The 27,252-nt window shown below is 42.1% G+C and overlaps 1 protein-coding gene across 50 annotated transcripts in view; it reads right to left on the bottom strand.

Annotated features, from left to right (window-relative positions):
• The window catches only part of clasp1a (cytoplasmic linker associated protein 1a), a 132,727-nt gene that overhangs the window by 21,968 nt on the left and 83,507 nt on the right, over positions 1 to 27,252 (bottom strand). For 4 of the 50 annotated variants that reach the window (XM_085765174.1, XM_085765175.1, XM_085765181.1 and 1 more), the window contains 17 exons: positions 27,129 to 27,155; positions 25,807 to 25,971; positions 21,578 to 21,736; positions 19,233 to 19,295; positions 18,235 to 18,338; positions 17,555 to 17,578; positions 16,707 to 16,951; positions 15,177 to 15,240; positions 14,691 to 14,854; positions 12,408 to 12,486; positions 12,170 to 12,313; positions 10,519 to 10,614; positions 8,155 to 8,304; positions 7,267 to 7,373; positions 5,662 to 5,787; positions 4,335 to 4,482; positions 2,620 to 2,866 (listed from right to left, as the gene is read on the bottom strand). In XM_085765174.1, coding sequence (XP_085621300.1) covers positions 2,620 to 2,866; positions 4,335 to 4,482; positions 5,662 to 5,787; positions 7,267 to 7,373; positions 8,155 to 8,304; positions 10,519 to 10,614; positions 12,170 to 12,313; positions 12,408 to 12,486; positions 14,691 to 14,854; positions 15,177 to 15,240; positions 16,707 to 16,951; positions 17,555 to 17,578; positions 18,235 to 18,338; positions 19,233 to 19,295; positions 21,578 to 21,736; positions 25,807 to 25,971; positions 27,129 to 27,155 — 2,112 coding nt within the window. The remainder of the gene's footprint in view (positions 1 to 2,619; positions 2,867 to 4,334; positions 4,483 to 5,661; positions 5,788 to 7,266; positions 7,374 to 8,154; positions 8,305 to 10,518; positions 10,615 to 12,169; positions 12,314 to 12,407; positions 12,487 to 14,690; positions 14,855 to 15,176; positions 15,241 to 16,706; positions 16,952 to 17,554; positions 17,579 to 18,234; positions 18,339 to 19,232; positions 19,296 to 21,577; positions 21,737 to 25,806; positions 25,972 to 27,128; positions 27,156 to 27,252) is intronic. The other 46 variants (XM_085765192.1, XM_085765193.1, XM_085765200.1 and 43 more) reach the window with 29 other exon arrangements.

Raw genomic sequence — 27,252 nt, 5'->3', positions numbered from 1 at the left:
ATAGCACACTGATCCCGATCAGGACACACGTTTTGATATATAATTTGGCCTGCAACTCTTCGAGTTGCAGGACTAGTAGCGGACCGAAGTCTGGCCGGAAGATGAAGGAGAAAATAGAATAACTAGAAAATTTCCTCTCGGGAAATTTTGAATGGGCCACGGGAGCTACTGCGGGTTGTGCCATCTCTGTCAACATGGGAATCAAACCCACGATCTTAAGGTCAAGACAGAGCTGATCAGACAGACACATGATCATCTTTCTATAAGCACTGATATGGAGGAGCTGTAACCACATTAGGTTAACTGTGTGTGTGTGTGTGTGTGTGTGTGTGTGTGTGTGTGTGTGTGTGTGTGTGTCTGTGTGTGTCTGTGTCTGTGTGTGTCTGTGTGTGTGTGTGTGTGTGACACCAACAAGGTTTAACTTTAAAACCAGATTAAATCATGGTTTAAGTTTAAATTCTGTTGCACGTTAACTGTGTTTTAATCACATGAAGGTGTGTGTGTGTGTATTTGTGTGTGTGTGTGTGACTGTAATCACATGAAGCTGGCTCGAGAGTCTGTGTGTGTGTGTGTGTGTGTGTGTGTGTGTGTGTGTGTGTGTGTGTGTGTGTGTGTGTGTGTGTGTGACTGTAATCACATGAAGCTGGCTCTAGAGTCTGTGTGTGTGTGTGTGTGACTGACTTGACACATAGTTAGTTAGTAGCTGCATCCTGTGTCAGTCTGATTTAGCTGTGTCTGTGTTTATAAACATTTAAACGAGCGCCAGGTGGATTGTTTATGAAGTTAACGAGCTCTGGCCTGAGGATCAAAGAGGTTACCACGGCGATAGGGGCCCCCGCAGGCTGAGACAGACAGAAACGTGGAGAAATAGAGCCATTTTCTGCCTCTAAACCGGTCTCACAATTAGGCTTAGCATGACAAAACGGTAACTCCTATCAGAACAAAACACAGATCAACGTTGCTCTAAGGACTTACTGAAAATTTCGGTACGATTTGGTGTTTCTACAGTAAATATTTTGGCGACGCTGGCAGTTTTAAAACATCAGGCCGTTCTGCTCCTCTCAGAAAATATTTGTATTGGACTCAATGAGGAGCAGAGACAGACGTGGCCGCACACAGAGGCTGATTCTGTAAGTTCTGTAAGTCTCTCTGATATTTTGAGCACATGACATGAGAGATAACAAGTTTGTCTTACAAATTCTGAAAAAATTATGTCTGTAGAGTGTAAATTGTGGCCGTGCTCACAGTTTATCCAGAAAAAATACAGAATGTTTCTTCACTCTCTCCCACTCTAACCGATGATGTCACGCACTCTGACACGAACATTCTATGCAATACACACCCATTATAAACTCATAATCTCTCCAAAAATGATCATGGTCATTGATCAGGGATTGATCAAAAACTATATGACGTATCAAAACGTGGAGTAATGCGACAATACACAAGACTTGTGTCTACTGTTTAAAGTTTAAATGGAGTCTCTAGGTGAAAGTATGCCTGAGCAGTAGACTTTTGTTAAACTCCAATGATTGGTCTTTTTCGGTCTTTTTTTTTTCGCCCGTCCCATTGACTTACATGCAAAATTTTTGCGCAGTTTTTCGCGACTACGTCGCGAAAAATTCGTAAACTGTTGAGAAAAGTAATAGCACAGCGATCCCGATCAGGACGCACATTTTGATATATAATATGTCCTGCAACTCTTCGAGTTGCAGGACTAGTAGCGAATCGAAAATCGTCCGGAAGATGAAGGAGAATAATAATAATAAGAAGAAAAAATCCACACAATAACAGTAGTGCCCGGGCGAAGCCCGGGCACTGGTCCCTGCAGCTATTTCATAGCTGTAGGGATCAGTGCCCGGTGCGATTGCCCGTGGCCCTAACTAGGAAAAAATCCACACAATAACAGTAGTGCCCGGGCTTCGCCCGGGCACTGGTCCCTGCAGCTATTTCATAGCTGTTGGGACCAGTGCCCGGGGCGATTGCCCGCGGCCCTAATAATAAGAAAAAATCCACACAATAACAGTAGTGCCCGGGCTTTGCCCGGGCACTGGTCCCTGCAGCTATTTCATAGCTGTTGGGACCAGTGCCCGGGGCGATTGCCCGTGGCCCTAATAATAATAAGAAGAAAAAATCCACACAATAACAGTAGTGCCCGGGCTTTGCCCGGGCACTGGTCCCTGCAGCTATTTCATAGCTGTTGGGACCAGTGCCCGGTGCGATTGCCCGCGGCCCTAACTAATTACTTTGTCAAGGTTATGTGACCAACTACAGTCACTAGAGACTCATGCTGAAATACTGATCTAACTGACAACAATAGTACAGCCAGAAAATATAATATGCATTTATACATTTTTTCTGCAGCAGCAAATCATGTTTATGTTTTGATTTTGTATTTTGGCCAGTTGCTCAGTAGTCTGTAGAATTTTGGCAACCTCGAGTCTGGGTGGAGGGGGGAGGGGAAACAATGCATTGCAGTTATTTGAATTTGACTTCAGCAACAGCTTTGGCTACAGTCTTACATACAGCTCCTTTAAACCCCACGTGTTTTATGAAATACACGAGTGTAGTACAACATCTGCTGCAATAATCAGCAGCTTCGTTATGTTGTGAACTCACAGTCGCGGAACTGCTCCACGTCGTCGTCGAACACGGCCTCCTTCAGGGCGCTCTTGTCGTAGGTGCAGATGGTGTCTCCGTAGCCGTACGGGGCGAACTCGCGGCCCCGCGGCCCCGAGAATGAGCGAGGCGACGGGGTGTTGAGCAGAGAGGTTTTGTTGTCCAAAGCGGTGCGACCTCCTTCAACCATGTCCAGACCCAAGCGAGCATCAGAACCAGGAGATGATGCTACTCCTTCTCTCCCGGCCTGTGGCACAGTGAAACAGGGAGGGAATTAACAGGGATGGTTTTAGTTACAGTTTCCCAAAGCTTTAATATCTCACCTTTATGTTCAGTTTAGTGCCAGTTTATACCAACGGTGGATTAGTTGACATCACAGTAGATAAACTTGACTGATCAACTAGAAAATTTCCTCTGGGAAATTTTAATAGGACTACGGGGGGCTACTGCCGGGCACCATCTCTGTCAACATGGGAATCAAACCCAAGACCTTAGAGTCAAGACAGAGCTGATCACACAGAGACATGATCATCTTTCTAAAAGATTAAAAGCTTTGCCCCGAGCACTGGCCCCTACAGCTATGAAAAAATATTTATTGAGTCACTGAGTTATTTAAGTTAAACAGGTAGCCGTTATCCCTGCCAATATACAGTATGATAACCATGACTAATTACAAAAAATGTTTAGACGGAGATAAACAAACACAGCCAACACAACAGGCAACACAACAGCTGGAACCGCCGGCATTTTTCCTGAATGAAAATAGTAGCACGCTCCACCGGTAGAATTGTAAACATGTGACGTATGTTATCACGTTCGCTACGTTCAATACACTAGTGGTGTCCCATTTCCATAGGGAAAGATTTTCAGCCACTTTCCCTCAACGAGGGGAATTTACGGTTGAGGGCACTCCAAACCAAGTGGAAGTTTTAAAGGGACAACGAGGAGTTTCTCCATCGGCAGAACGAAAAATTCTGCGACAATAAAAACATCTCATATTAATGTGGATGAATCTACGCTACCTACACTTGTTAATGGGCCCATTTTTGATAAATATATCGTTTTGTCTCTATTATTATTTTGTTATTATTAGTGGTGGCGGAAATGCTGGGCGAGCCGACCAGCGTTTCCTTACTTTCGGTTTTGTGGCAAGTCATGAGAATAATGCCGCCGAATCGCCGTTTATGGTCGGAACTACGACAGCATCTGATCGTCTTTGAACCTCTGACTTTCATTCTTGATGAATGAAAACATGAGTCTGTCTTGCACCGGTCAAAGAATTTCACGGTGCGCGCAGAGGCTCATAAATGTAGTGTGAAAGCGCATCGCTTTTCCAAAAGTCCTCGTTGTCCCTTTAAGGGGGAGAAATGGGACAGGGCCTAAATCTGTCTTTTACAAGAGATGGAAGGCTGTGGTGATCACTTTCCTGCATAATCAAATTGTTACAAAATGATGAAAGAAATGACAAATGATGCCTTGTTTAAAGTTGTAATATGACTAAACCCATGTTATACTGTTGTTGCTAGTTGTGTTTTTATATTATCAGGTCAGTGTTTCTTGTCTGAGTAAAAAAAAAGAAAACTGAATGGTGAATCACTGACTTCTTACATAAAACTGCTGCTCTCTGTGTTTCTACCACTTTTATTCCCAAACTCTGTTCTGCATCTACACGTGAACATTCAAGTAAACTGAAGATGAGAAAGGTTGTGACTCACAGCATCGTCCCTCTTTCCCTCCCGCCTGATTGGCTCGTTCAGGTCCTCCTGGCTCCGGTAGCTGAAGCTCTGGATGGCCTCAGTGACGCCACGCAGCGAGCTGTAGATCTCCTCAGAGTTCATGTTCTCTGTGTCGTACTCCATCATGCTACCACACACACACAGGAAGAGAGAGGGGGAGAGAGACAGAGAGAAACACACACACATCATTTATACATTAGATTTAAAGTTGTTTTGCCACAATCAGGATCTTTAGCTTTGGTTTTGACAGTGAGGGATCAAAACTGATGTAAAGCTTGAAGGGATAGGCCAACATTTTTTTTTCTTGTCTTGCCTCACTCCCGAGTCCATGACAAGCACATAGACACCATCCTTTCGACTGTGCGTGCAGTAACAAGGGAGATACGACAGAGCTGGCACACCGCTAATTAGCTTAGCTCAACGATGGAAGTGCATAGGTAGTGTTAGCCTGCCTAAAGTCATCAGAGACACTCTTCAGCAACTCTAAACGGAAACCGGCGGGCCGATCTTCGTCTCAGAGCTGACAAAACTCTCCGTTAAGGCATCTTGAGCGGTCAAATGCCGGTAACGGGACGAGATCGGTCAAAACGGAGGGTTCAAGCAAAAGCGGTTTATTTTGGTTCAAGCTAGCTACATCGAGGGTAGGTTAGCTTCCTATTTCAAAGTAAAAGCACAAATTCTATCGTCATGGTTTTCTGTATGTAAAGAGCAGCAGGTGTTTTATTTTGTGAAAGTAACCGGAATTGCGTTGGTCACAACGGCTAGCTTGAGTAGCGCTGAATTCGTCCGAACAAAATGGTGGTATTTAGACAAATTAACGACACACTGCTGATCTAAACGGCTACTTTCTCACCTAAAAATGTTTGAAATGTTGATAAAGTGATATATTTACAAAGTTTAGAGCTAAAATGAAATCAGCTTCTGACTGCTGATTTCAGCTCAGGTAGGAGGCAGGCTAACACTATGCACTTCCAGCGTTTGAGCTAAGCTAATTAGCGTATCTCCCTTGTTACTGCATGCACAGTCGAAAGGATGGTGTCTATCTGCTGGTCATGGACTCGGGAGTGAGGCAAGACACGAAAAAAAAAAGTTGGCGTATCCCTTTAATATGTCTTATTATAAATTTGATACAAACCACATCACTAGAGCAATGTTACATGCTTTTTCCATTTTGTTACAGATAATAGAGGAATATAGATCCTCTCAGCTGGTTTGGAAAAGGGGGATTTGGAACATGAGCTCATCAGGATCAGGGTCTGGCTTCATGTGGGCTAAATCTCCAGTGTGTCTCAGCCCACGTTATTACCTGGGTGAATATGCTCTGCGCAGGACCCTTAGGGAGGGGGCAGCAGGGGTGGAGTGAGGCGGAGGAGGAGGAGGAGGGGCAGGGGGGTGCTTTGAGAGTCCGTCGACACCCCAACCCCATAACCGACTGTTGCCACAGCGCGGCCGGGAGGGAAGGACGGACAGACAGACAGACAGGAGAGAAAAGAGTGGGGGGAGGTAGGGTGGGGGCCGAGACAGATGGAGATGGACAACACGAGGAGACCACAAGACGAGACAAGAGAGGGGGAGGAGAAAGAGGAAAAACAAGTGTGCAGAAAGAGAAAAGAGAAGAAGAAACTAGTCTGAGCTTTAGAGGTTAAAAGGAAAGTGTTAATTTAAAGGAGAGCAGTGGAAAGAAGCAGAATCCCATGAAATACAGAGTCTCCCCATGACTGAGTTTGACCAGAATGAGCTCAGTCTGAGCTTTGCAGGTTCAAAAACTAAATATTTCCACCCTCAGAGTTCATGGGTTTCAGCTTGCAGATTAAAGGTCTGTACAGTGATCGAGCCGAATGAGCTGCTCAGTGGCACACAGTCAAACTGGACTTTAGGATTCTGTACAGCAGTTATATATACAAAGGTAGTACACGTTTGCTAAGATGAATATTAAAGGTGTTCAGAAATGGCAATTTTTGTTGTGCCTCCTTCCATAGGTTGCTGCATGAGTTTATCCAAGTAAGGAAAACGAATTTGACTGGTCGTTACTGAGTGTGTGCGAGTGTGTTTAGCTAACATAGCTAACTGTTAGCTAGTAGGCTTGCTACCTTATCCACCTTTTTCAGAACGTCAAAAACATAAGCCGGTTTTGCTCTTCCGGTGGAATTTTATGTTTACGTTTCCATGGTTTTGGTAGTCGCGGTAAATGCACGGATTTTTTTTTTTCAATGAAAATCTGTAAAACGCATGGATCATCACACCAGCTTTTAACAATGGATATCACACAAATTGACATCCGTGTTAAAAGCCAGCGTTAACAGATCCATGCATTTACCGCAACTATGACAACGACTGAAAACCATGGAAACGTAACGTACACTTCCACCGGAAATGCAAAACCGGCTTCCGGTTTTGACCATAGATGACGTTCGGAAACTTGTGGATAGCTTGCAAACTTAGCTAGCGAGCCTAAGTGATGGACCGCTGGGATCCGGAGGAGGAGAGTGGAGTTGGGACGAAGGAGAGTTTGACGTTTGATTGACGAATGACGGATCCAATATCAGTGGCTGATGAATCATGAGCAGCGTGACGTATAATTCGTGTGCCTGTGTTATCCAATGCGGAAAAAAACTACCCTACTTTTAAAAACTAAAAATGTTCTAAAATAAAACTAAACAGCAAATGAAAACAATTAAGTCAAAAGTAAAAAAACAAACAAAAAAAACCTGCTCCTACATAAACCAGTGGTCTCTGAGCAGCTCACTCAGTGGCCATGCTTCCACCAACCCGCCTGTTAGTGTTGTGTGTTAGTTTGACTTCAAATGACAGAACAGGACAGCGGCAGCAGAAACCGTACGCTTCAAACAGAGCCATGCAATAGGACAGGAAGTGTGTTGTCGATAATGGGTAAACAGCAGACTGGTGATACCTGGGAGACAGTCCTCCATGGGAACAGTTGGTTGGAGAGGTGAGGGGGCTGGTTCTGCTGGGGGTGTGGCGTGAAGGCGTCCGTCCAATGGTGTTGCTTGGAGAGCCCTGGAGGACCAAGAAAACCATGATGAAATGTGGAGTTTTGTGGAGCTGAGACTTTGGCTTCAGACAAATTTTAAGCCTTAAAAGTCCATGTTTCATTTGAGTTTTTGATCAATTAGAATATACATTTCTCTTTTAAAGAACTTAAAGCAGAAGTAAGCGATCTGGTCGTTTTGGCTAACTTCTTGTCCCCGCCCTCGTCATGGATCTATTGGTCCTCGTCCCTACGTCACCACATTCATGCGCATCCCTTGGCTGCACACACAGCCCTTCGTGCTGTTCTCTCTCCTCATTGGATAAAGCTTGTAGGATACAAGGAAGTATACAAGAAGTTTTCTTCTATAAGTGATTGCTGTTGGAAGATATAACTATTTAAGACTTATTAACACAAACATTCCGCTTACTTTACACCATCAGTTTTACATCTTCTACAAAGTTGGGTGGTGGCTCCAGGTGGGCGGGGCTTTCGGTATGGCTAGATGGTGACTGCTTTGTTGTGACATCACAAAGTTACAGAAGTCCTGACAGCTGGTTTAAGGCTCAGTTTATGAATACAGGCTGTGAAGTGTACTCTGCGGCCTGAGGCTTTGATTACTTTCACAGTATAAATATAGAACATAGCACTGCTTTATGATCAAAGAAGACAAGGACATTGACCTTTACACAATGTGGACCTTTAAGGAAACTGTTCAGGCTGTAAACATGTTCATTTCTGCTGTAAAGTGGGACATCTTAACACGGCAGACGAGGTTACTGCTCGGTCTGAGGGTTGAGCTCCACTCACCACGCTGCTGCTGGTATTGCTGGAGTTCTTCAGGTGGTTGTGCAGCAGCTTGGTGGCTCCGTCCTGGAAGGTTTTGGGCAGGGCTCCCAGCAGCATGGTGAACTCTGGGGTGTTGAGCTCAAACAAGGCGATCAGCACCACCTGCGCTGCCTGCAGGCCACGGAGCACAACACATTAACATGGAGGCCAACAAGAGCAGAAGGTTGAGGTGGTTCCCTTGGTTACAGAGTTATCTTGACCACGTGTTTCAAACTGATTTAGGTGAGTCAGAAGAAATATACTGACCTTTTTAAAAATACAATAAAACTGTAAGAGTCTGACTGAATTATGAATTACTGTAATCATCTATTTCCACATAGACCAATTTGATGCAAAGGTTGAACACGGATTGAGGCCAAAACAATTCTGAACCATGGAAACCAACTTCTCAGCTCCACAGTGCATCAGCCTGTAGAAAACGTTTTAAAAAGTGAGTGTTCAAAGCTGCATTCAGTGGAAAACTAATTTAGCACACATCTACTCAGATACAATGTTTTACGTTGTTGCTATAATGAATGTTGCAACATGCAAGTGAGTAGAGATAAACCAAACAAGTAGTTTGCTGTTGCTGAGGGACAGAGGTTTCATCACTAAGGTCAAATGTTGTCTGAAATGTAAGAGACATTCAAAGACCAACAGTAAAAGCTACAGTGAGCAGGTTTGTTGGAACAAAATTAAGACCTATGAGTCTGGACCACACAATGCGAACACAGCTCCTTATCAGTTTAATTCTCTGCTGTATTTAATACACAGTAAGTCTGTTCTCATTTACATGTTTCTCTATCTTTAGACAACAGAACAGATTCGAAACTGCGACTGAGAGGCAACACATTTTAATTTTAACTTCCAAGCCATTTCCAGGCGGCTGCTCTGCTGGTGCTAAAAAAACCTCATTCTCTAACCACAGTGTCACATGAACTAAAATAAAAAAGACGGAGCTGTCCTTTTGACTGTATAAAATCATCAGAGACTAATTTGTGCCAGCTGCCATGCAGTCAGCACACAGAGAGGTGTGTCTGGGGAGGGAAAGCAGTCACATTTGTGTATACAGGGTTAAACCTGCTGCTGTGTGTCCTGTTGGTTTCCATTTCCATTATGAACAGAGCTCCCATCATGCCTCAGCTGATGAATCTGCACCATGAAAAGTCATGTGTCATTAGCTACCAGCAGTTCCTGAGGCCGTACCCTGTGATGTACAACAGTCTCTGGATTACTTTGAGTTGTTCTGAAGGAAGATCTGAGGTGATCTAACTCTGGACAGACTTTCTGTGACACTGTAGAAACTAATATGACTGGAAAGAGTTCTGCTCATCTGAGCATTAGATGATGATGTGTGTGTTCTGGTTAGACTGAGGAATGACTCACAACATGATTAATAGAATAATAATCTTGTATTGTACTGTAAATACTGTGTGTATATACCTGGCCTGCTAAATCAAGTGGGATGAAGAGTGTGATATTTAGTGGTAACACGTTAGTTAGTACATTATTAAGCATTAATATATAAACTAATGTGTTAATTAATGCTGAGTAATGCATACATAATGATAACTAATTGCATTATTCAACTTTTATTATTACTTAATAATTTATTAACTAACTTTGAGTAGTAAACATTAATTAACTGCTTGCTAATAGGCTACATTAATTAATGTGTTTCCAAATCCTAAGTAATACATAATAATGATTGTTAATGAACAGTTAATTAATGCTTAATAATGTACTAACTAACGTTAATTAAGGGACCCTTATTGTAAAGTGTTACCCATTTAGTTTGAATACAATTACTGTATATAATTTGCGCTCTAGTGTAATATAAACATGAAAGCCTCACTTTTACACATACGATACATAAAGATATGGATTTACTTTATTTTGAAAGTCCTATGAATCTCCATCATTGTAGGAAAATAAAAGGTTAACAACATGCATGTTTGCAGGTGGATGAGAGGTTGTTAGTGACTCAAACAGACACAATGTGTTAGGCACACAGTAGTTAATAAAACAGCATCACTTTAAACGTTTAGCGGTAAAAACCGGATCACAAGTCGGTTCATACAAAGCAACAAGCCTTTCCCTTGAAGTCACGTCATCGTTGCACAACAAGCTTCGGGTACTTAGTGAGCAAACACAGTGCAAGGCTCAGACCGACTGTTTAGGTTGTTACAGCAGAACAGCTGGAGCGGTAAATGGTAGAGGTGAGTGAGAGGTTGTTGTTTTTTTTACAGTCCTGAGGGGTTGGTGGTTAGGCACCGGGGCAGGCAGGGCAGGGCAGGGCAAGTGCGTGCTTGTTGTGTTGTGATTGGCTGCTGGAGCGGGCTCTACCTGCTTACACCTCTCTTCCTGGTTGCCCTCAGTGGACAGTAAGGCTGCGGTACTGGACCTGCCAATTAGCTCCTCGCTCACCCAGTTATGAAGGGTCTGGGGCACAGTGGCAGGGGGCAGAATGGGGATTATAGCATGACACACTTGGAAAATACTGCACCAGGCTTTTTCTTTTTGGCACAGTCTATAATCATCCCAGATATTAAAGGGATAGTTCAACATTTTGGCAAATTGGCCCACTGCCATAATCCCTATAGTCATAGCAGTAGGTTCGTTACCTTTAATTGTTGATGCAAGCTATTTTTAGAATGGCGGAGCAGAGCCACGAGCTGCTCAGAGCTACGCTATGGAGGCTAATGGAATTTCTTGGTTTCCCTCATCAAACTCATCAAATACACAATCCAACAACTCCTAAACGCTCTGGTGGACAAGTTGTGACCTGCACATTCACCACGCTATGAGATAATAACGGAATGTTACGAGAAGGCGTTGTTTTCGAGGCAAATGCAGAAACTGCTTGCCAAAAAACTGCCCCGACAGGAACGCACATCAGTGCTTTTTGCATGAATTTACCTCGAAAACAACTCTGTCTCGTAACGTTCCGTTATTACCTCATAGCGTGGTGAATGTGAATGAGTTGTTGGATTGTGTATTTGGTGAGTTTGATGAGGGAAACCAAGAAATTCCATTAGCCTCCGTAGCGTAGCTCTGAGCAACTCGCAGCTCTGCTCCGCCGTTCTAAAAATACCTTGCATCGACAATTAAAGGTAACGAACCTACTCCTAAAACTGGGCCAATTTGCCAAAATGTTGAACTATCCCTTTAAGAACTCATGAAATCAGACTAAACTGAACATTTCTATCCCTGCGGATCATTTCCAGCCTCCTGGACGTCAGGCCCTGCTCGGAAAATAGGTGAGGATTTCACTTGGAAGAATAGCGGATGGAAAAACAAACAGCAGGGGGGAAACATATGACGCGCACCAGACAAGAGGAAGATAATGGGCCGTTGACCCAAGGCCATCCACACAGAGAGGGCCTATCATCAGAGTTTATAACTGCTGCTAAAGAGAAACACTCAACACTCCAGTGTGGAGGTAAATGCCAGATCTGTTCTGGAAATAAGTTTTACATAAGATTTTATATGAATTCATATTTAAGTCCTAAGGCAGTTAGTTCTGCAGTAAGCCTGCTCACCTGCTGGTGATGATGTTACAACAGTTTATTAAGGCAAAACATCTTATGCAGCTTATCATCAATATGTATGCTTAGTAACTAATGCTGAGGCAAAGGAAAGAAATCATAAATGAAAACATGGCTTTGATGTGTTATCTGATGTGTCCCCATTTCATTCAGCTTCAGACTTAACAATGCAGTTATAGGACCTGCTTCTCCATTAGTTAGATCTATGATGTTGCACAATAAGAAATATAACGTGAAATATAATGTTGATATTCTCTCATCAAAAAGACAAAGTTAAAAACATTTATATAAACTGTTGAATCCTGACAGGAACATGGAGATTTTAAAAAATCAACTGCAAAAAGGAGGAAAAGTCACTATTAAGGCTTTGTATGTGTGATGAGAGTTCTATTATCAGAGGTAAAAACAACAGCGTGTGAAGTCTCTGTCACACTGAGTGCTGGTCTTACCTTCCTGACGTCGGAGCTTTTGGGCTCGGTGGTCCAGGTGATGATGCGAGACACGGCCAAGCGCGTCTCGCTGGAGTTGACGAAGTCCGTCGGGTCCATCTGTCGAGCCAGGGACTCTATGTATTTCAAGATGGCCACTTTAACCTGAGGAGCGGACGAGCACTTTGTTTCATCACACCGACCTTTTTAAAATCCAGCCCGACTTCACAAAGAATCAGAGTTCATCAGATCGACTTACCTTGAGGTTTGGTGTCTGAGTCTGATCGACGATGAACCTCATCAGAATGTTGAACTGCTGGTCAAACGGGAACGACTCCCTGACACACACACACAGAAGACACGTTAAGACATTTGCTGAACATTATTAAACAACAGTTGCGTTTTTGAGCAAATACAGTAGCATGCAAAAGTTTGGGCACCCCTGGTCAAAATGTCTGTTAATGTGAACAGTTAAACAGGTGGAAGATGAAAATCTCCAAAAGGCATTAAGTTAAACATGAAACACTATTTTGCAAATTTTTAATCAAGATCAGTTCATTATTTGTAGTTTTCTACAGTGAAGTGTGAAAAGGGGAAACAAAGCAGCAGCCTGCAAAATAATGGGAAACCCAGGAGACTTGAGCTCTCTGATAACTTTGACCAAGGTATCAGACAAGATATTTACTATTTACACTGTGGTAGTTTCCACACTCAAAACAGAATGGTTAAAAAATAAGCCAATTTTAACCCAACTGCTGGTACAAATAAGGACAAACCCCTTTCTTGGGTTAATTTTTAGGGCTGTAGCCGATATCCGAGTACTCGAGTACTCGCTCGGCTTGGGCGGCATCCGAGTACCATTTCACCTACTCGGATACACCCCTGCCCCCCCCCACCGCTCACAGCTCGAGGGCTGGAGCGCACTGTCGGCATCGGTGGCATCAAAACCAGGCTTCAGAGCGCCTTGTCACTGCGCGGATGCGCGGATACTCGGACACTCCTCCACCCCCCTCCCCACACACACACCGCTCCGCCCCGCTCGCACCTCGGGCTCACTGCAGCGCACTGGTTGGCCGTGTCTTCAGACGGAGCGATGCCGTCGGCGAGGAGAAAGCTGACCTCAGCAGTGTGGGAACACTTTAAACTCAGTGATGATAAAACCAACCAATCTCGTTCTGTGTTTAAAATGTATCCGCCAATATTTTATTGTTTATTTAGGCTGAAATGTTAATGGTTCCTTTATTGAAGTGTGCGCTGCCGTTATAAGAAAAATGTTTAGCCTATTAACGGGACAATTTACTTCCGTGGCATTCCTTCTTTTTTTTTTTTGCTCTTTTAATTGCGAGTGATTTGAGCCAATGTAGCGGGTAAAAAAAAAATTGATATTGTCACGGACATGTAACGATATGAAATGTCAGCTGCCCCCCCCCCCATCGGTAAACAAATACCCGAGTACTACTCTGATAGTGACCCCGAAAATTCGGATAGTAAAATGTACTACTCCTTGCAGCCCTATTAATTTTAACCCAACAGGTTGGGTTATTCTTTTTGACCCAACTTTTGGGTTGAAAATCCATCTGTCATCTGCAACTTTATGTCTTTTGGAGATCAATTCATCTTCCACTTTCTGAACCGTTCACATTCACAGAAATTTGGACCAGGGACCCCCAAACCTTAACCTTAAAGGTGTACAGAAAAGAAAATTGAATTTGAGCCCACTCTGGGTCATAAAATTAGTGTAATAACTCATCTATCAGACGATGTAGGCCAAACTTTGTGCAAAATTCTATTTTTGAGTAAATCCGGGATGAAAGTGTGTATTTTAGTGTAGTTTTTTTTTTTCGCATTGGATAACGCAGGCGCATGGATTATACGTCAGCCTGTACACGATTCACCAGCCACTGATATTGGATCCGTAATCCGTCATTCAAACGTCTGAGACACACACACACACACGGAGCTCGGGCTCGCCCCAAGCTTTGAATATCCCGCCCGCTCGAAAACGACCAATCAAATTCATTTTCCTTACTCGGGTAAACTCGTGTTGCAGCTTGTGACAACTCGGCGCGACAAACGGGACAAACGGCCATTTCTGTACACCTTTAAGATACACTGACTACTGAGTGAGCTGCTCAGGAGGTCAACTTATCAAACTGATCAAACAGGTTTTCATCTGTACAAACTGGCAATCTCAGTAACACTTTTATAATAAGTACACACCATTAAGCTTTAAATACTGAATTCATCATTTATAACACATGAATACTCATTAGTATGTAGTTCATAAACACAGTTAAAAATGTTTTACTCATCATTGGTGAGCACTAACTGTATTTATAAACTACATACTAATGAGTATTCATGTGTTATAAATGAAGAATTCAGTATTAATGCTGAACTAATGCTTAATAGTGTGTAATTATTATAAAGTGTTACCTCAATCTCTTTTTACACTACTCATGTTTTCAGTCCATCCTCTCCTCTACTGGAGAGTCACAACAGACCGTTATCTGAGCTCTGTGACCTGGTGTGTGTTTCAGACCTTGTGATATCCAGAGCCTTCTGGACTTTGGCCTGGACAGAGCCCAGCAGGTCTGCCCCCATTTTCTTCAGCAGCTGAGTGAGCAGGACGAAAAGCCAGTCCTGCAGGTCCTCCCTGTGGACTGTGATGAAGTCCACCAGGGTCTCCAGGAACATGCTGAACACCTGAGGACACGTTCAAATATTTATTACACAGCACTGCTTCCTTTGGTTTTAATGCATATTCTGAGTCAAGACTTTGGTTAATGTGTGTATGTGTGTGTGTGTGTGGTTACATGGGCTGAACAGCACACTTACTCTCTGTTGTTAAATCCACAGCAAGGCAGACCATGCAACAGAAGACACTCCATTAGTATCACAGAGGTCATACATGTAACAGTGTACCCGCACTCCGGCAGTTATTGACATTTTTTTTTTTCGTTTCCATGCAGTTTCACAGACGTCAGAATTAGTCAGTGCTTCAGTGAGTGAGCTGTGTCCTCTTTACCTTGCTGTGAGGGTCTGCAAACATCCGGGTGAAGATCTCACAGAGTCTCTTCAGCTCCACTCGGCTGCAGACAACACAAAGAGCCAAATGATTAACACACACAACAGGTTATAATAAAGAAAACAGCACCATTACTCCTCCAAAGCAGGGCTTAGTATTTACATTCATTCATGATTAAACCCACAGCGCCCTGAAGCCATTTCCTTTCTCTGTGCACTTCCACACTGACACCTGCTGTTTCAGAGTGTGTGTGTTCACATTGACAAGTATGGCAACATGCATACACCTTGTGTACATGGCAGAGGGGGAGGAGCCAATAGAAGCCAATGACATATTTTTAAACAGTGCACAGTGACTAAAGGAGGAGGACATATTGATGTTCCAGGACAAGCTGGAGATTTTAAAGGGACAGTTTAACATTTTGGCAAATTGACCCATTGCCAATCCCTGTAGTCATAGCAGTAGGTTTGTTACCTTGTCGGTGCAAGCTATTTTTTAGAATGGTGGAGCAGAGCCGCTAGCTGCTCAGAGCTACACTACGGAGGCCAATGGGATTTTTTGGTTTCACTCATAAAATACACAATTCAACAACTCCAAAATGCTCTGGTGGACAAGTTGTGACCTGCACATTCGCCACGCTATGAGATAATAACAGAACGTTATGAGACGGAGTTGTTTTCGAAGTAAATTCATGCAAAACCACTAATGCGCGTTCCCGTCAGCGGGATGTTTTTCAGCTAGCAGTCGCTGCTGTTGCCTCGAAAACAACTCCATCTCGTCATATATCATCACAGAGACACCCAACCTGATGTTGTTATCACATCATTTTCAAAATAAAACTCAACATAACATTATTTTTGAGGCCATTTAAAACTATAGTCCCCAAAACTGAAAATTAAACTCTGTAACACTTCATAATAAGTACACACTATTAAGCATTAATAAATGCTGAATTCTTCATTTATAACGCATGAATACTCATTAGTATGTAGTTTATAAATACAGTTAGTGCTTATCAATGATGAGTAAAACATTTTTAACTGTAATTATAAACTACATACTAATGAGTATTCATGTGTTATAAATGACGAATTCAGTATTTAATGCTTACTGTAAATAACGCTTAAAGCAGAAGAAAGCAATCCGGTCGTTTTGGCTAACTTCTTGTCAGCCAATGGAGTTAGCAGTCCCCGCCCTCGTCATGGATCTATTGGTCCTCGTCCCTACGTCTGCCGTTCTCTCTCCTCATTGGATAAAGGTTGTAGGATACAAGGAAAGTTTTCTCCTCGGCTTACAGCAGAGCAGAGTGACTGACAGACCCGTGTTTCAGACCAAACACTCTATAGAAGTGATTGCTGTAGGAAGATATAACTATTTAAGACTTATATTAACACAAACATTCCGCTTACTTCTGCTTTAATAGTGTGTACTTAGTATAAAGTGTTACCGGAAACTCTTCTTTCACATTCAAGCTGTGATGCTACAGCCCAGTCTGATAAATGGCTGTGAGACTGAGATTCATGAACCCACCTGAGTATTCTTTGGCTCTTGAGGAGGTTCTGCAGCCCCAGCAGCCCCTCCTTCCTCTCTGACCAGTTGGAGCTAGCGCAGTGGTTGAGGACCTCCGCCACATCCTCCGTCTGCCTCAGGTAATGGGGTATGCCCCCGTTCCTCGAGCCGTACGAGCGCTCCGAACAGGCGCTGGACGCGTCGCTGTTGGCGTCGTCGTCGGAGTACATCCCCGGGGATTCGTACCTTCGCCTCAGTGGCTTCCTCTGTGGGAGCAAAAGGAACAGCAACCGTCAGGAGTTCAACCAAGTTCTGCAGGGAAAGTGCTTTGGAAAATCAACTCAGCCATGAGGTAAGAATCTTTCAAACAAGGTCTCCAGCCATGCAGTTTCTGTTCTGGTGTATGACATTTTTCGAAATTTACTTCAAATCTGTACAGACACAGTTCTGATCTACAAAATTAAAGGTAAAAGGTAATTATTTAGTTTTAAATCAACATCAAAAGCCAGTTAAGCAGTGCCGCAGAAAGCAGTCTTGACTATGAATGCAGAGCAAAGGGGAAGGCTTCAGACGGTAGAACATAATCAGTCTCATGGATTTCAAAATACATAAGTGTGAATCCAAAAAAAATGAGAGTCAACACATCAAAATGAAATGTGAGAACAATCTTTGCAATGGTACCAAAGATGCAAACATCTGAGATGCAATGAAAACACATTCAGGGTAAAACTAAGTTTTAAAGTAAAGAAATAAAAGGGGGGGGGTTCATGAGCCGATAATAATGAGCCAAGCTGCATTAATAATATTTCTGAACTTGATTAGTGCGTGACGGCATGGATACACAAACAGGATGTAAAATGACCAACTACCTTATTCCTGGAGTCTCCTAACAGCTGAAACGGTAACCAACAACCGAGAGGGAAAGAGGAGAGAGGGAAGGTTTAACGCAGCAACAAAGACCAAGTAAGAAGAGACCAAGACTGGACATTTTCTACTTCAGCTGTGTCAGTTGTGGTTAAGATGCCTTCAGGAAACCTCGGAGCAAAGGTCCTGATGTAATTCTAAGGCAGGATGATATTCAAACTGTTGAAATGATGAGCAGACCATCATTTCCTATTTTTGACAGTTTAAAACAAAATATTTCCTCCTAATAAATAAATTATAAATAGACACAATCATCACATTGAAATCAATGAAAGTCAATTATGATCAATGATACATTCCTGACAGGTGCTAAGATCTAAAACAATGACCTATTAAAACTAAATGCAGCTTTCAGCACATGATTAAAATGGCAATCTGTGGAGAACAATTCAATTAGAGTGCAAAATCCTGAGTCTGCAAACGGATTTTGGTTTAAGTCTAAGCTTTGAACACTAACCCTAAACTCAAACCTGAACAACCTGACATATACTGTATTTAGGTGTCTCAGTTTGCAGGGATGAGACAGCTGCGGCTCAACGTTAAGGCAGGAATTAAATCATTTCAACTGTTTATAAAATCTTGTCTCACATTCAAAACTTGGTATGGTATACCATTGGTATCTTACCAGAGCATCAGCAACAGCAGCCTCCACCTCAGTGCCAGTGTTCAGGACCCTCATGGCGTTGACTGATGCTGAGATTCTGGCTTGGTGAATCAACCCGTATCGGTCTAGACAGGAAGCGGAAAGAGAAAGACCGAGTGAGGCTGAGTTTCAAATTAAAACACTCCCTCTGCAACTTACCTGAATAAACTAAAGCAAAGGCTGAGTTTCTTACACAGGTGACAGATAAAGAATTGAGATCAGAGGGATCTGAATATGAAGAAATACACTGGAAATGAAAAGGTCCCTAGAGGGGAATAATCTCAACAATCCAACAACCGAAAGCAAAATGAAAACCAACATGTCACAAAAGAAAAAAAAACGTGATACGGGCCCTCAGGAAAGAACACAGGCAAATACTGCAGCTACACTGGCTCCCTGAGAGAAATCACCCATAATGCACCAAACAAGGAAAAACACAAATGAGCTAATATGTTAGAAATAAAAAAAAAAACCCATAGGCACAACATTCAAAGGATGACCACAACGGATGACAGCAGGTATAACAACACATCAGCAGAAATAACAAATAAAAAAATGAAAATAAATAAATAAAAATAAGAAAACAAAAAAATCACATATCTGCTTCATACAAACCACAGGCCGACACATGACTGACTAAATCTAATGACAAAATAACATGTAACAGCAAATGATGAAACCAAGTCAGCACATCAAAACCTGAACATGACAAGTCAACGAGCTGATCAGAGGGGCAGGCAGATGAAAACGTGTGTCCCTCACCATGCTGAACAAAAAGCACCTGTACTGCTGAGATACATGAAACCTCCTAAAACACTTTGGATGGAGGGAAAATAAAGGAGGTGAATGATGGAGTCAAATGACCGAACACGACCACAGAGGCATGCCGGTGCAGTCGGCATCACTGCCTCTGACACGGGTCATTTTCTGGGGGGTGGGGGGTCGAATGGGGGGGGGGGGGGTCTGAGCATGCAGGTCACCTGACTGGCCGTGGGGGTCAGCTGTGGAGAGAGCACTGGTTGAGCGGGAGTGACGTCGGGAGGCTGCAGGGTAGAGGAGAGGTGGCAACATCCAGACCAGGGGGTTAGTCATACACATACACACACATACACACACACACATACAGACAGGTACTACTGCAAGACTGATGCCTTTGATCTTATGTTCTGATTAGTTGTAACAATCCGTGTTGATATTTATGATGTGTGCTTCTGAAAGGAAGGTTAAGGATACATTCAGGAGTTATTTACGACGGAGTATAGGGCCACATTGAGAAAAAAAACAAAAACACATAATTCAAGAATAAAGTCATAAATTTACGAGAATAAAGTCGTACATTTCCTACGAGAAAAAAGCCATAACATTACGAGAATAGAGTCGTAAATTACGAGAATAAAGTCATAAATTTACGAGAATAAAGTCGTACATTTCCTACGAGAAGAAAGTCATAACATTACGAGAATAAAGTTGTAAATTTACGTGAATAAAGTCGTACATTTCCTACGAGAAAAAAAGTCATACCATTACGAGAATTAAGTCGTAAATTTACGAGAATAAAGTCGTATATTTCCTACGAGAAAAAAGTCATAACATTACGAGAATAAAGTCGTGAATTACGAGAATAAAGTCGTCCATTTCATACGAGAAAAAAGTCATACCATTACGAGAATAAAGCCGTAAATTTACGAGAATAAAGTCGTCCATTTCATACGAGAAAAAAGTCATACCATTACGAGAATAAAGTCGTAAATTTACGAGAATAAAGTCGTTCTCGAAGTTTGTGATTTTTTTATTTGTCAATATGGCCCTAATACTCCGTCGCAGTTATTACATAATCAAAATGAATGTTTCTTTTGTTGTTGTTTTTGTTTTTATAAACCAACACTATTTTTTTTCATCAAGGAGCTTGATGTAGCCTTTACAGAAAGTCTGAGACTAGTGTCACACTGCAGGGTTAATTACAGTTGGAGCTACAGAAAAAGTTAATAAGAGATCTGAAACGGGGGTGGGTGGGATTTAAAATGTAGTTAAAGTACATCACACATACACACATTACTATGTTTTTATGAATCCAAGTAGAATTCAGTCAGTCTGACCTCCATCACTGAGAGTGAAGGTGTAGAGAGACAACAAACACAGCAACTAATATAAACAGTTGACCTGTGCTAAACTGACAGCACAGACAAAAACAACTCAAAATACTTGTATATGTGGTTATGTGTACCGATGTATAAATGTACACTGCCTGTGCAAAAAAAAAGTCGCCACTTGGATTTAACTAAGCTAATAGGTAAGAGCCTCCCATTGGATAATTACTGCAGGGATGATTATGTTTCAGCTGGCAACAACTAATCTAACTCTAACTGATGCAGTCTCATTTCTTCAACAACCATGTCAGAAGACTCATCCTGTGGTCGTGGAAAAGATGTTAATCTGTTTCAGAATGGTCAAATTATTGGCATCAAGCAAATAAAACATCTAAGGAGATTGCTGAGACTACTAAAATGGATTAAGAGCTGCCCAACACATTATTAAAGACTGGAAGGAAAGTGGGAAGAAATGTGGTCCAATGTGACCACAGAGTCCAGACCTGAGAATCTTTGAAAAATTACAGTAATGCAACTCTGGACGGAAATAAATGTTGTGACATTGCAGAAGCTTATTGAAACGATGCCACAGCGAATGCATGCTGCAATCAAAGCTAAAGACGGAACATTGGAGTGTGTGACTTTTTTTTGGACAGGCAGTGTAATATATATGAATAGAATGAATTAAAAACATTTAACTTAACCCATTCTGTAAAACTTGTTTTACATGTATCCAAACAGAATTCTCTTTTAATCGTTCTTTATTCCTTCTTGATAATGAGCTCCAGGCACAGACCTATGATATCACAGTACAGGAGCCACAATGGCTGCAGCCAATGACTGTAATGACACCTGTTTCTGTTGTTTCAACGTATTCCTCGTTGCCTCCTATAATTTCTAATGATGGCACTTCAACACATGTACACACGTTTGTTCAGAGGCAACTCAAAGACATGAATGAATCCAACTGAAAACAGAGCAACATGAAGAAATCTGATCCTTGATATAAATTACACCATCACAGGAAAAACTAAATAAAAACAAAATTGTATCCACCACAGAACAGTATTCCTCCCTACACTTACAAAGACTTAGTTAGTGCATGCACAGAGACAGACAGGCAGAGGCAGACTGTTGACAGGAGACAGGAGACAGACAACAACAGTAGATGGAGTGGCAGGTACAGACTGTAGAGGTGGGACTGTCTGGGCTGGGACGGCTCTGAGCTCGGTACTCACCCAGAGGAGCGAAGCCCCGAGCGGGGCTGGTGTCGCGGCTGCTCTCGCGACTGGTGTCACGACTGCAACCTTGACTCATGCTGGGACGGGGAATGCGGCTCCGGGCTAGCGTGCGGTAGGGAAGAGCAGCAGGAAGAAGAGCTTTACCACACAGGCTGGCTGTCAGGACAACAAGTTAGGTGGGAATGTCAGTATGCATCCATGGAGGAGGGGTGTTGAGGTGAAGGTCAGAGGTGAGGAAAAGAAGAGGGGGAGAGGCTGTGACAGGTGACACACTAGAGGAGGCCCATACTCATTACTACCAGTAAATGAAAAAAAACCTTTCATACATGTTTGTATGAATAAATTAAGTGTATAGCACCACTATAGATCGACAGCAACAATGACACTGAGTAGGAATGTCACGATTACTTGTTTTCACAATTAATCATGGTATTAAACGCCACAATTAATTAATTGTAAAGATTCCTAAATACCGTCACTTTCCCAAAAAGATGATGTTGGAACCTTATTGGCAGATGTGCACAAAAATAAAGGTAAATGCTCAGATACTGGTCCATTTAACTAACGTAACATTGAATTGGTAGGAATTTAAATGTTAGCGTGCCATTTTCAATTTTAAAAAAAGCAAAACAAAACAAAAAACGATTAAAATAAACACAAACATTTGGGATAACAATTTATGACCTGAATATTTCAAACATTTCCCCTGGGGATTAAGAATTGGTCATATATTAATAGATACTTGAAATATTTTGTGTACACAATGAGTAATTTCATTATATTTTGACTATATTTGATTTTACACATTCATAGTGTTGTGAAATTAATTAGTGCATAATAATCGTGATAATTGTAGTACCGTGATTATTTCTGACAATAATCGTACCATAGAAAATTTATAATCGTGACATCCCTAGCACTGAGGCTATACCCTTGTTAACAACTAAAATAAAAAGGAATCCTTACATATATTATGAAAGTTCACTATGTCTACTGATTTATCTTAGTTTTTATGTTCGTTTTTTAGACAATAGGAAGTTATCGTTACCTTATTAACACTTTCGGCGTGAGTCTTCCGCATTCATCAAACTGTCACCAGATGTCAGGTGGTGACAGTTTGATGAATCAGCTGATGTTACGGAGGCGTGACCAACCCGTCAAATCTGACAGGAAGGTCACGCCTCCGTAACATCAGCTGATAAGGCACGTCCTATTGTCTAAAAAACGAGTCAATAACACTAAGGAATTCTTAAATGTTCTCATCAAATATCTTATGTATCAGAATAAGAATGACTGTAATAATCCCCAAAAGAAAATTCATTTGTTTGTCAGCTCATCTACCATTGGCAGAAGAATTTAAAGTAATTTGTATTGATAAAAATAATTCATGAAATTGTAAAAAAGTAATGGTCCATTAGTTTAGAATTAAGATAAATGGTCTAAATAGTAAGTAATGTGTGTTGAAAAATTCATTCTCTGAATGTGCGCAACAAAATGTATAATGCACATTTTGTTCTGTCGTTGGCTCTACATAGGAGTTCCAAAATGATGAGAGTAAAAACTACTGTATCTGGTTAGCAACTCTACCAGTGGAGGCTGAAATAATAACAATCAATAGGCTGAAAAAACAACCAATTGAGCTAATGAGGCTGAAATATATGGAGGCAAAGAGAACTAAAGAAGAGTAGAAGTGAGGAGGAGGAGAGGCAGAAAGGAACATTACAACAGAAGCAGTGTGCTGGGCAGTGAGTCGGTGAAGAGACATTCTGCTGGTTAAATGTTAGACATGAGAACAACTCAAGCTTTTAAGATGTGACACAGATCAGACACATTAAAAAGATTATTGGGTGTGGAACTATAATACAAATGTACCACATCTGGATCAGTAATCAAGGGACAAGAACAGTAACTTCTTATCATGCAAAAACATTGAACATTGATTTCTTCTCACTAAAAGACCAACTGTATGATCTGCACCTTTCAGCATCTAGCTGCCGTTGCTGTAACAGAAAACAGGCCGGCGATCAGCTGACCCTGACCGCCGGCTCGCAGATGTCCAAGCAGATTATCAGCAGAGGTCGGACTCGGCCCGGCATCGCCATCGGACGCGGCTCGACTGTGACTCGGTGCCAGAGGTGATGACTGGCAGACAATCAGGTTTCTGACCTCGGTTTCAGTTTTTTAATCACCAGCTTAGATGTTTTTGTGCCAGCTACTACAGCGACTGTCACACATCAAGCTGCCACTGTGAGCTATCATACGCATTAATCCCGAGCATGGTCATCATGAGCGAGAACCGTCACAAATACACACTGTTGTCTCTGTCAGCTGATCAGAGCTGTGTCAGTTCAGGATACAGAGTGGGAGAGCTGCAGTCAAAAACATATACTGTACAGCAGGGAAAATAAGTAACGCATCAACAGTCTTGCATGGTGAGCGTGCATAGAGGTCATGGAGGTCGAGTGCATTACTCATTGTTTTTTGTTTTTTTTCAACAACTGCACCTGCTAATTCTAGGTCTCTCTAAATGTCCTTGGCTCTTGGACAACTAAGCTTTTAAACAAGCTGAAGCCTTTATTAGCATTCTTCTCCAGAAATAAATCTTGCCTTCCACAGTATTGTAGGAAGCAGACACTACACGTTCATTTTTATCAGTAATGGAATATGGAGATGTCATTTACATGCATGCTTCTCCCTCTACACTAAACCCACTTGACACAGTTTATCATGCTGCAATTAGATTTATTACTAGTGATGGGTTCATGACCCATCACCAACTGAACTCTGCCTGTTTATTTATCAAACTTTGCTTGCTTTTAGCTTATTCAGTTACTCCACTCAGGCTCATAATATCCCAACTGTTAGGACTGAGATAGGAAAAATTGCCTTGAGTATTTTGCACCATTCAAATGGAATAATCTTTTGTCACAGATCCAGCTGGATGCCTCCCTTCCCTTCAAGCATATTATCATGGACTTCATGCATTCTGAGCATGCACTATTTGAAATTGTTGTTTTTTTGTATTACTGCTTCATGTTTACACTTTGCCTGTATATTGTATTGTTGAATTGTTTGTAATCAGGGCGTCATTGGAAAAGAGAGCTTGCTCCTAATTGGCCCTCCCTGAATAAATACAGGTAAAAGAAAAGAACTCTTTTGACTCTTGAAAAGATCTTGCAGGAGCACCTGGTCATGGCCGGTTTATGGTGAAATGATGTTCTTTTCACTTCCGGCCGACGGTGCATTCAGGGGTTTAGAAATATGTCTGTAACCAATGGCGTCAGTCTGTTTTTCCACATAAGGTTGTGAAGGTCTTGACAGAACTCTTTGCTTTGACTGATCATGAGATGCTTCTTGTGTGACACCTTTATTTGCATCAACCAGGACTAAAGCAGGGTGACTTTGTAAATACTGTACCAACAGATTCCAGCTGCTTTCTTGCCTTATATTCTTTTTTGCACCTCCTCCTTTTTTTTTCCAAGTGTCCAATACTTAATACCTGTGTCATTTCACTTTATAACTTCATTTATGGACATATACCGTATGTTTTGATTTCTTTGTATGTGTGGGTTGTTAACGACATCTGGTGAAAAACCATGTCAACAGCCTGATTAGAAATATATTGTTGATGTGTTCAATACTTATTTTCCCTGCTGTACATACAAGTATCTCAAAGAGTTAAGATAACAAAGTCCACTTTCACTTGTCTTTGACATGATCCCATGTCAGTTTATATCTCTTATCAGCAGGTGTGGTGTCACCTCCACCTGTGTGTGACTGAACAGTGTCAAAGAGACTTCAAGGAACCACTGCTGAGATCTGATGTGGTGTTTCAGCAAACACTACACCGGGCGAGTTCATGCATCATTTCAAACTTTAGATTTAAGGTAAAGTTTGTCTGAAAGAATGAAATGTGGTGGGAGAAAGGTAATTCTTATAGCACATACAGGGCCGTTGCTAGGAATTCTGGGCCCCCTGAAAAAATACTTAAGTGGGCCCCCTTTTTTTTGATTGACTGTGTATAAGAGGAATTTAGTAAAAAAATAAATAAAATCAGTCTCCTGGGGGTTTTTGTGGGCCCTACTGGGCTGTGGGCCCCTAGAATTGTCATCACCTTTCTCCCTTTGCAACGGCCCTGAGCACATAAACAGTTGTTCTGCAGAAACGCAGCAGCTTTGCTCTGAAACAACAGTGACTGGTGTGAGCCGTGCGACTCCTGGCCTTACCCAGACCCAGTCTGCTGGGACTGGTCTCGCGGCTGCAGCCCTGGCTGCGGGGGATCCTGCTGCGCTTGTCGGCTGGCGTGGTGGAGGCAGACGCCGTGGCTCGGGGGATGCGGCCGTAGCTGCTGTGTCCGAGCAGCTTTCCCGGAGAGCTGGAGCGACTGCCAGCTGTTGGGAGAGACAGAGAAAACCAATGAATTCAGCACAAGTTAGACAAGATTCAACGAAGCTTAACAAGGAGCTTAACAAGTCCTATACCAACAAACTAGATAATGTGTTAAATTACATATTACATATTGTCTTATTCTTGCTGTGTTTTTAAGTTTTAAAGGGGACATATTATGGAAATATCACTTTTTGAAGGCTCTTGTTTGTCTTGACTTCCGCCCCCCAAAATGTGAGAATTGACAAAAAAAATCTGTAATTTTCAGGTTCCCTAGGTTGAAATCCATGTGGTTTCACCAGGTGTTCCCTCCGTTGTCTTCCAGAGATGTAACTAGGATTCCAATTTGCATAACCCCACCCCTACCTGGGACCAGTAGAAGGGGCGGGGCAAGCAGTGGTTCATTTGCATTTACATAAAGGGACAGACACTGAAACCAGCCGTTCTGAACAGGGCTGTTTAGAGAGGATGAAAAGAGCTGTGATGTTTGATCCTTGGGGTATTTTGACCACAGCATATCACAGACATGTCTTTAAGACACCTGGGAACTATTTTAATTTGTGGAACAGGGGCATAATATGTCTCCTTTAATTTTTTATGTAAAGCACTTTGCTCATCATTTATCATCATTGCTGTAAAGTGCTATATAAATTGATATTATAATGTACAGTGTCTTTCTGCTGAGTGTAAAGCTATATTATAAAGTAAATAGACACAATATTAGCAACAGCATACAACTGAAGAGAAACAGAACTTTATAGAGAAATAAAGTCGAGTCTTCAAATGAACAAATACAGATGTAACAACCTAGACACACACAGGTGGGTGACTGGGTCTACGCCCTAGCTAACTGTGACATTTACTGTGGAACCAATCACCAGTGGGGACATACAATGCTTGGACATAGAAAACAAACACAACAAAAATGGCTGACGGCAGACATGTCCATCTCCAAACAGCTTCTCAAACTGTGGGGGGGTCAAGTAATTTTAGAAATCAAAAAAAAAAAAGAAAAAAGTTGAAGGTTATGAGTGGAGCATGCTGCTACGACACGATGTGAAACAAACGTGAAAGTCTAAAAATAAGGACGGGACAACGTGCGACACTCTGGGGGGAGAGGACGAGGCGTCTGGCTCGTGATTGGATGAGGCTGAGGCCTTACCACTGATGGGATTGGCTGATCTGGATCCTGGGGTGATGGAAGCAATAGGCAGGACAGGGTGGAGATTGAGAACGGTCAAAATGAGACAGAGGAGGGTTATGTTTATTGAATTTACCCAGCATGC

Source organism: Trachurus japonicus, chromosome 21 (assembly GCF_045865225.1).
Source record: "Trachurus japonicus isolate A0001 chromosome 21, Traja_1.0".
NCBI classification, from domain to species: domain Eukaryota; kingdom Metazoa; phylum Chordata; class Actinopteri; order Carangiformes; family Carangidae; genus Trachurus; species Trachurus japonicus.
This window is presented reverse-complemented; position numbering and strand designations above follow the sequence as displayed.